The following is a 9,682-nucleotide window of genomic DNA, read 5'->3' on the forward strand; positions in this document are numbered from 1 at the left end:
AGGACAGTCTCAATTGGCCATTTTGGTTTAATAGTAAAGGACTGGCTAATGAGAACAATGCATCATAAAATCTTCATAAGGAAAAGAGAATGTTTTGTGGACCATTGTTGCGGGGGTGTTGCGTGGCAGTTTTAAGTTACTAGTTTTTAAAATCAGAACAATTTTTTTCTTAATATTTATTTGGCTGCGCTGGGTCCTAGCTGCGGCACATGGGATCTTCGTTGCGGTACGTGGGATCTAGTTCCCTGACCAGGGATCGAACCCGGGTCCCCCGCATTGGGAGCGTGGAGTCTTAGCCACTGGACCACCAGGGAAGTCCCCAAATCAGAACTTTTTAATGGAAACAACTGGACAAAAACTCTGTCACAGAATTTTGAGACCCATTAAAACAAAGTTTAATGAGAAAAAAAAGTTTTGCATCAGATTTCCCAAGTTGACCCAATCCAAGGGGAAAGGAGGAAGGCCTGAGAGGAACAGGTGTGAGGCACAGCCACCCAGACCTCCTTCCCACCAGGCCTCGGCACAGGCCGAGCCAGGAACGCCCGAGTCTTCAGAAGTCGGGAGGTGCGGATGAAGGCCAGCAGGGTGCCGGCCCAGGGGCTCCACATTGTCAGGCCTGGGGGGAGGAGCAAGCTGTTGCCTCACACAGGTCAAGAAGGGAACGGGAAGGGGGATTTCTGAGTCCTGTCCTCAACTGTGGGCTCCTCACGGGGAGAGGGAGACGCAGCCGGAGTCAGGTGCTTCCTCGGGTCCTGTTGGGGGTAACACAGGAGTGCGGTGCAGGCAGTGGTAGAGGCCAGGAAGGCTTGAGGAAGGAGGACTGGAACTGCCTTGAAGACGGTGGGATGATGGCACAAGGGGACAGAAGTGGCACAGGGGACAGAAGCAGTGCAAGCAAAGGCTCAACATAGCAAAGATGGGAATGTGACTCGAGCTGGCAGGGCCTGGCTTTTTGTCTCCTGGAGACTGTGGGCTCCGTCCTGGAGGCCATGGAGCCTTGGCATGTTTTTGAGGAGTGAGGCATCGTCAAGGAGGGCTTCAGTTAATCTTCAGGCCATCCAGGAATGAGGACTGTGTGGGATCCTGGGAGGTGCTCGGTGAGGCTCATCTCACCTGTCTCCCGGGCGTAATATAGAGGCTTCTCTGTTCCTCAGAGATTGTAAATCAGTTTCTTGATTACCCAAACCTCATGATCCACTTCCTTCACGTAGGATTTGAGGGTAGAGAAGCTCTCGTGCAGCTTGCGGCTGAGTGGGGCCCCTGTGGTTAGGCAGCCAGAGGGAGGTTGTCCAGAGACAGGCTCACCAACCCCGGTCTGCTCCTCAGCTTTGCCCTGGTGCTGAGACCAGGTGCCCTGTCCTCCAGGAAGTGGACACAGAAGAGCAGAGAACCAGGGCACAGGGGAACCCAGCAAGGGCCCGTCCATTGTCAGTGGTACCAGTGTTGCTGCCAGGCATGCACCCCTCTTTGAACACAAGATTCAGGGGAGGCTGGGGGATCTGGGAGTGGGTCTTAAGATTCAAATTTCAGTGGCTCCAAGCACTGACAGCTGCTGTTTCCATCCCCGTTGTAGGGATCAGACTACAGGTGTGGTCACTGCCCTTGGCTGTCCGGCCACAGGTCTCCCAGACAGTGCCTGGGTGGCGTCTGCACACTTCTGGATCTTCATGTGTCCATTTTCTTTCCTCTGAGGCTTGGAGTCTAAGCGGAGTGGAGGTTTCCTCAGACTTTCTCTAATGAGTGAACAAGTTTCTGCTAAGTTAAAATCATGTTCTCTTGCCCTCTTGGGAAGTAAGTTTAGGGTTGATGAAGCTTTAGAGTGACTCCAAACTATTCGGTAGCACACCTGCAGCCTCTCATCTGTCCTCACAGACGCCCAGCCGCACCCATTGTGAGTCCCTGGGGGGAATAACAGAAGCATGGGTTTGGGGTCGGACAGATGGATCTGAATTCACTTAGTATGCGGTCATAGGCAATTTGTGTAACCCCCAACCTTAGTCTTCTTACCTGTAAGATGGGGATGTTAATACCTACCTGGTGCGTGTGGGGCACTCAGCATAACCTGTCACGTGGCAAGTACTCGATGAATGTCAGATACTGTTCTCATCACGTGGATTTTACCAGGTTCATGCCCAAAGGGCAGCAATATCTCTATGAGCTCTGAGTGCTTAGGAGATAACTGTTTCTTTCAGTTAGTGACAAGACCCGGGTTCTGACTTACAGCTCTTCGGCTCGTGCTGTGCATTTTATCTTTAACCACAGCCACCTAGAAACCCTCCCAAGTGCTACCAGAAGTAGTTCTGACTCTCCACAGACCCCAGCTGGTCCATGAGGGTCCCCGCCACCAAGGACCGTCCCCACAGTCCTCAGACCCCAGGGTGCCGCCTCCCTCATCATCTGCGCAGACCTTAACAAGCCCCAGGGGGCCAGGGCCTCTTCAAGTTGGGTGATCAAGTGCCCCAGTGGAGTCAGCGACTGTCCTACGCCTACAATTGTATCGCAGCCCGCGCGACTCCTTTACGCTCGGCAGGCCCTGTACTCGGAACCCGGCCCACCCGGGAGGCCTCTTTAGCCGACTCCCGTCGGCCACCCGCCTCACCAGCCAATAAGCAGCCCTGTGCCCGCCTCCGTCGGACCGACCGCGCCCCCGGGGCGCTCAGGGGAAGGTCCCCTGGGGCCAAGTCGCCTCCACCCTGCGGCAGCAGCGACTGCTCACGATGCTGGGGCCTAGCGATCGCCAAGTCAAGGGCTGAAAGAGAACGGCCGGGGCACCGCCCGGAACCCCGCTCACCAACCCTCGGTTTCCCCAGCCCCTCAGCCCCTCAGCCACCGCGGACCGAGGAGGGCGGGCCGCCGAGCACCATAGAGTCGACGGTCTTCCCTGCGTCCTAGAGCGACTCGAGGGCGCACGCGCAGGCCCCGCCCCGGGACCACTTCCGGCGGTGCGGCCCGTCCAGCGGGTGGGCTCAGCCTGTTGGGGGCGCCCGGGTCTCCGCGAGGCGCGGGGGCAGCCGTTTGACGTTGGTTAAGGGCGGATGTGACTGAGTCCCTGCAGCTAAGGGCAGCTAGGCCTGCCGAGGCGGAGGTGGCCCAGGCGGCTGCCGCGATCTGCTCGGTCTAGGGAAGCCCCTCAGAACGCAGCTCAGTGTGAACGAAAATCCCGTATCTCCAGGCTGACTTCTCGAGCACGTGTCAAACTTTCCCAGGGATCCGGTCCGATTTACGGTCTCATCCTGCAGCCGCTGGGACTGCGGCCCGTGAGGGCTCGAGTCTCCAGCCCTAGTTGACTCCAGTTACTGTCCGTCTAGGCCGGGCGAGGCGTATCTCCTTGTGGTTGTGACTTGCATATCCCTGAGAGCTAATTATGTTGAGCATCTTTTCACGTGCTTGTGGACCAGCTGTATATCTTTTTTGCCGCCCAAATACCTATTCAAATCCTCTTCCAATTTTTAAATTATTTATCTTTTTATTGTTGAGTTGTGAGAGTTATTTATATGTTCTGGATACAAGTCCCTTATTTCAAATACATGGTTTGCGAATATTTTCACACTTCCGTGCGTTGTCTTTTCACTGTCTTGATAGTATCATTTGCAGCACAAAAGTTCTTAATTTTAATGTGGTCCAATATTTCTATTTTTGTTTTGTCATGTGCTTTTGGTGTCTTTTTCAAAGAATCTACTTTCGGTTTTATTCATCCACTCTGTTTCCTTTTTTTTTTGGCACGCCACTGAGGGCTCTTAATTCCCCCACCAGGGACTGAACTCTGCCGACAGTGAAAGTGCCGACAGTGAAAGTGCCAAGTTATAACCACTGGACTGCCAAGGAATTCCCTGTATATATATATATATATATATATATATATATATATATATATATATGTATGTATATATATATGTATGTATATATATTTATATATATATATGTATGTATATATATTTATATATATATGTATGTATATATATTTATATATATATATGTATGTATATATATTTATTTATTTTATTTGGCTGTGTTGGGTTTTCGTTGCTGCGCACGGGCTTTCTCTAGTTGCGGCGAGCAGGGGCTACTCTTTGTTGCGGTGCATGGGCTTCTCATTGCGGTGGCTTCTCCTGTTGCGGAGCATGGGCTCTAGGCACGCGGGCTCTAGAGCACAGGCTCAGTAGTTGTGGCACCAGGGCTTAGTTGCTCCGCGGCATGTGGGATCTTCCCAGACCAGGGCTTGAACCCGTGTCCCCTGCATTGGCAGGCGGATTCTTAACCACTGTGCCACCAGGGAAGTCCCAGTTCGTTTTCTCTTTATTATTTCTTTCTACTTCATTTAGGTTTGATATTTTTTGTCTAGCTTAAGTTGAACATTTAATTTGCTGATTTTTAAAATTCTGACTTACAATTATTAAAGGACAAGTTATTTGCTAAAAGCTTATAAATTAATGGACTTAGTAATAGGCTGGTTTCTTCAAGCTTCTAGGTAATAGAAGTTGAAGAAGGTAGTAAGGGAAAGGGAAGGCCCTCGATATTTTATGGGAGGGAAATGGGCAAAAAGAGAACAAAATTCAGGATAAATGGGAGAAAAGGGCTGCCTTTTTCTCCTGACTCCATGGAATTTGTTTAATAAGTATGGGAACAGAAGCAGGTATTGCGGTTTTTCTATAGCTATCTTTTACAAGTCGATATTTCTTGCTTTTGGATCACATGGATTTAGAAAAGATATCGTTTTGTTTTTAGACTTTTTAAAATTTTTATTTTATTTTATTTATTTTATTTTTGGCTGTGTTGGGTCTTTGTTGCTGTGCGTGGGCCTTTCTCTGGTTGCAGTGAGCAGGGGCTACTCTTCATTGCGGTGCACAGGCTTCTCATTGCTGTGCTTCTCTTGTTGCAGAGCACAGGCTCTAGGCGCGTGGGCTTCAGTAGTTGTGGCACGGGGCCTCAGTAGTTGTGGCTTGTGAGCTCTAGAGCGCAGGCTCAGTAGCTCAGCAGTTGTGGCGCACCGGCTTAGTTGCTCCGCGGCATGTGGGATCTTCCCGGACCAGGGCTCGAACCCATGTGCCCTGCATTGGCAGGGGGATTCTTAACAACTGCGCCACCAGGGAAGCCCTGACTTATTAAAATACCACTTTATGGAGATAAATGCACATCCCATTAATTCACCTATTCAAAGTGAACAACTGAGAGGCGAAGTTCGCGCGCATTTTTGTGCAGGCGAGCCTCCCCGCCGAAGGTCTGTACTGGGCACACCCCCCCTACCCCCGTGTCCCCAGACCCCGGGGGAGACCCCGCCGCTCTTCGAGTCCAAACCACGCAGCAGCAATCCGAGCGGAGGACAACCGGAGGTGCGTCCTGCGCGGTCGGACCCGTAAGACCAACCCGGTGGCCTAGGCCCCGCCCCACAGGCCGCGGATCACCGAGGGCGAGTCCTCCCGCTGTCCTAGAGCTGCCTCCCGGAGGGGGCCGGGGTCTCTAGGTCGCTTCCGGGAACCAGGCCGCGCTTCCGGCTGCGCGCGCCTCTGTGCTCCGCTTGGGACCGCGCGCCAGGTACGGGGGCGCAGCGGGAAGCGGGGGTGGGGATGGGTCGCCCTGCTCGCGAGGCGGCGAACACTCTGGAGGCAGGAGGCCGATCCGGCAGCTCGGTACCGGACCGCAGGGCGCTGACCGCGGCCGGGGCGGCGGCTCGGAAGAGCTTGGGTGGCCGCCTCGGGGCGCTCCTTCCTCCGGGCCAGGGGGCAGCGCGCTGGCCTCCAGGGGCCGGGACCTGAGCGGCAGGCGGCGGGGCGGCGGAAGGCTGTCCGGATACTGGCCATGCCCTGAAGGAAAACCCGTGGGTGGTCGTTGACAGCCGGCGTGAGGGGGACCCAGCCTTCCCGGGAGAGTGGGGTACGAGGAAACCGGTGGGGAGCTCGCCGTGCGCCCGGACCCGCCGCGCTTAGGCCCGCAGGCCGGGGGTGGGGGCGCCTTGGGGACGGCTCTGCTCGGCGCCTGGCGCGGCTGCGGGGGGCCGGGCGCTCCTGCAGAAGCAGGTGTGGGGTGTCGTGCTGTCCTTCAGGTGACATCTCAGTCCTTTTCTCCAGGTACTGCACCCACATCTCTTAACAATTGCGCCTCAGCCCTTCCTGCCTGAGAGACGCCGTCTGGGCCCCCCTGCAGGGACTTCTGAGTGGACGGGCCTGGGTTCTAGTCCTTGACTTGAGCAGTTGTTTCCGCCTCGATTTCCTTGTTGGTGGGGTGAGAACGGTAACCCGCTCGTGCAGAGCCGTGTGCGGCTTGGACGTGGAGTAGCTGAGTGATCTTGGAGTGGTCAGTGGCAGCGGCAGTGGCTGTTGTGTCCTTGTGTTCTCTGGACTTTTCTTCTCCTTCATTCTTTAATCCGTTATTTATTTGGAGAACTTATGTTGCTCTCCTGTTTCCTGATTCTCTTCCTTCTCTCCTCCCCACCTCATCTCCCTTTTCTGCCGGTTCCTGTCTCCCCTCTTCCAGGGACTGGAGAGGGGCCCCTCCGCCACCTGCTTCCAGGGCACCTTCTGTCACGCTGGCTGTCATCAGTGTTTCACACCATCAGCATCTGGGAGGTGGAGACCATATCAGTCCTCATTCACTGGCCCAAAGGACATGGGAGTCACTGGGCTTCTCTTGCACCCCTCTTCCAGGCAGTTGCGGCTGGGACCTCCTACCTGGGCTGCCGGTCAAAGAGCAGGAAGCAGCGATGTCTGCCGTGGGTCCTGCAGCTCCACACCTGCATCGCCCTGGTGACAGTCACAGTGGCTGCATGAGTTTCCTGGGCGCCCAGCTGCCTCCAGAGGTGGCAGCAATGCCCCAGCTCCTGAGGGACCTGGACAGGGGCACGTTCAGAAAGTTGCTGAAGCTGGTGGTCAGCAGCCTGCAGGGAGAAGACTGCCGTGAGGCTGTGCGGCGCCTTGGGGCTGGCGCAGACCTGCCTGAGGAGCGGCTGGGTGCCCTGATCGCTGGCACACACACCCTGCTCCAGCAGGCCCTCCGGCTGCCCCCGGCCAACCTGAAGCCCGATGCCTTCAAGAACCAGCTCCAGGAGCTCTGCATTCCCCAAGACCTGGTCGTGGACTTGGCCAGTGTGGTGTTTGGGAGCCAGCGGCCTCTCCTTGACTCTGTGGCCAGGCAGCAGGGGGCCTGGCTGCCCCATGTTGCCGACTTTCGGTGGAGGGTGGACGTGGCCATCTCCACCAGCGCCCTGGCCCGCTCCCTGCAGCCAAGTGTCCTGATGCAGCTGAAGCTCTCGGATGGGTCGGCCCTCCGCTTTGAGGTCCCCACGGCCAAGTTCCAGGAGCTGCGGTTCGGTGTGGCCATGGTCCTGAAGGAGATGGCCGACCTGGAGAAGAGGTGCGAGCGCAAACTGCAGGGCTGAGCCTTGCTCACCGGTCCCCTTCTAGTCACTGGGGATAGCTGGCTCAGACAGGTGTCTCCAGAGCAAAGGCCGCCCTTCCCGTTTGAGTATAATCGTGTATTTCTCTAAGTGAAGAGGACAGTTGTGTCTTTCCCTTTTTTTGGAAGTAAAGCAGCTACACAAAATATGTTCTCCTGGGTAGGCATCAAACTGCAGGCCCCGTCCCCCCAGCTATCAGTTGGTCTTGTTGCCAGGTAAGGGCACCCACTGCTCTGGTGTCGCCATGTGTGGTCTAGTCACAGTCTGGGGTCCAGGCCAAGGCCTTTGTGAGGACACAGAGGTTCCTCAGCCTGGCTCCACCTAACAGCTGAACTCTTGCTCCTGTGATTTTGGGAACCCTGTGCTTCAGGGTGCACATTTCATTCCCCTGTCTTAAATCCCTGACCTTATGGAGAGCATTCTAGTGGGGAGAGGGAGGCATTACGAAGTGCATAATACAAACAAGTGGTGTAGCTCATGGGAGGATGGGAAGTGGTGCAGGAGGTAGAGCAGCCTTTGGAGATGGGGGGCAAGGCTGTGGGAGAACTGGGCTGTCATTTTAAATTGGGTCGTGGGGGGACCTCCCTGGTGGCCCAGTGGTTAAGAATCCTTCCAATGCAGGGGACGCGGGTTCGATCACTGGTCGGGGAACTAAGATCCCACATGCCATGGGGCAGCTAAGCCTGGGTGCCACAACTACTGAGCCCACGCGCTGTAACTAGAAAGAAGCCTGCACGCTGCAACGAAAACCAGACGCAGCCAAAAAAAAAAAAAAATCAGGGCATGGGTTGCGCCTCCTTGAGGACATGGTACCTGAGCAAAGACTTAAAGGAGGCGAGGCGGAGGGAGCAGCCTGTGGTGCACAGGCCACGTGGCTGCAGCCAAGTTGGGGGAAGGTGAGTGGAGGGCACAGGGGGCAGTCCCAAGGGCCTCTCTAAGAGCTTTGGCTCAATTCTGAGTGAAATGAGTGTGATGTGACAATTGTTTTCAGAGGATTATACTGGATGCTGTGTTGATAGCAGAGCGTAGGGCAGCAGGGTAGGGATTGGGCGTCTGGTGGAGTTGGCGGTGGCAGGGGAGAGGGGAGCAGGGGCCTCGCCTGGGTGCCTCTAGGGTGGGAGTGTGCAGAGCCCGTGGCCAGCCCTGCGCCCTCCAGCATAACCACACCCCAGGTAGGGGCCTGGCGTGTCCCTGCCTCCATGCTCTGCCGCGAAACCAGGTCACAGGTCTGGTGGTGTTAATAGGCCCGAGCCTCAGGCAGGAACCTCCTCTGAAAACAGCAGATGAGCTTGGGTGCCCACCTGGCACCTGCGCTTCCCCAGCGCCCCCTTCTTGCCCCCTGCTCCATGCCACGACCCATCAAGAGCGGCAGTGTTTGCTCTGTGCTGTTTCCAGAACACTCCCATGATCTCGGTTAATTAAGGCCTTTCCCTGAGTGAGGGTCCTGGCAAGTTAGGTGTGGGCCAAGGGCACAGAGAGGAGGAGGCCACCCTAAGGTGCTGCTGTGCGCTTGGAGCTAGAGTTTCAGAGGCCAGGCCGCAGGCGGGGCCCCATCTTGGCTCAGCCGAGGAGTGCAGACTCCCCAGGTCTCCTTCAGCGTCAGCTGGCATCCTTGGGCCCTGCTTCCCTGAGGACAGGAGCTGGCCTGGGCTGTGCTCGCGGTTGCCCGGGCCTGCTCAGAAGAACATGCACAGGTAAGCTGAGCACCACATCTGCCTCAACCAGTGATGGAGGCTTTCCTGGCACCGTCACTGTGCTGTGACTTCTTCCTCGACCGCTGGGCATGTGTCAGGAATATGTACTCATTATGATACGTTTGGTAAATCCGAAAAAGTAAAACAAACAAAAAAATAAAAAGATTCAAAAAGCTCCTTTGCCCATGGACGGTCATGGAGAAACCGTCTTGACCAGACTTGACATTTACGCTCTGTGCTGTCTCTGTGTAACTCTTCCTGATATGAGGGTCTGTCTAATGGCAGCAGAACATGCATCTTCCCGGTGGGCGTGCCAAGTTTCTCTTGGGGAAAATAAACAAAGCACCACAGACCGGGCAGCCTATAAACAACAGACATTGATTTCTCCCAGTGCGGAGGCCGGATGTCTGAGGTCAGGGGGCCAGCAGGGGCGGGTGAGGCCCTCTTCCTGGCTGCAGACTTCTGTGTCCTCACGTGGAGGAAGGGGCAAGGGAGCTCTGTGGGGTCTCTTGTCAGGGGGACTCCACCTTCATGACCAAAGCACTCCCAAAGGCCCCACCTCATAACACCCTCACATTGGGCATTAGGATTTCAACAC

The 9,682-nt window shown here is 55.5% G+C and overlaps 1 protein-coding gene and 1 long non-coding RNA gene across 9 annotated transcripts; one reads left to right on the forward strand and one right to left on the reverse strand.

The window, feature by feature from the left end:
- Window positions 1–371: 371 nt before the first annotated feature.
- On the reverse strand, window positions 372–3,876 carry LOC309646810. The gene is made up of 2 exons (XR_014255591.1): window positions 2,035–3,876; window positions 372–1,899 (listed from the first exon to the last, which is right to left on the reverse strand). It is a non-coding gene; the product is annotated as an uncharacterized lncRNA (long non-coding RNA).
- A 1,503-nt stretch (window positions 3,877–5,379) lies between these two features.
- Window positions 5,380–7,536, forward strand: COMMD5 (COMM domain containing 5). 8 transcript variants are annotated; one of them, XM_082434166.1, is made up of 3 exons: window positions 5,539–5,871; window positions 6,066–6,291; window positions 6,472–7,536. In XM_082434166.1, exon 3 carries the CDS (start codon window positions 6,698–6,700, stop codon window positions 7,370–7,372), a length of 675 nt encoding a protein of 224 aa, XP_082290292.1. In that variant the 5' UTR covers window positions 5,539–5,871; window positions 6,066–6,291; window positions 6,472–6,697; the 3' UTR covers window positions 7,373–7,536. The 8 variants fall into 8 exon arrangements, with proteins under 8 accessions (XP_082290295.1, XP_082290296.1, XP_082290298.1 ...); XM_082434169.1 differs by lacking the exons at window positions 5,539–5,871; window positions 6,066–6,291 and adding an exon at window positions 5,380–5,532 and having other exon boundaries at window positions 6,642–7,536; XM_082434170.1 differs by lacking the exon at window positions 6,066–6,291 and having other exon boundaries at window positions 5,487–5,627; window positions 6,642–7,536.
- Window positions 7,537–9,682: the final 2,146 nt, after the last annotated feature.

Source organism: Balaenoptera physalus, assembly GCF_965194825.1.
Source record: "Balaenoptera physalus genome assembly, chromosome: 17".
In the NCBI taxonomy this organism is placed as follows: domain Eukaryota; kingdom Metazoa; phylum Chordata; class Mammalia; order Artiodactyla; family Balaenopteridae; genus Balaenoptera; species Balaenoptera physalus.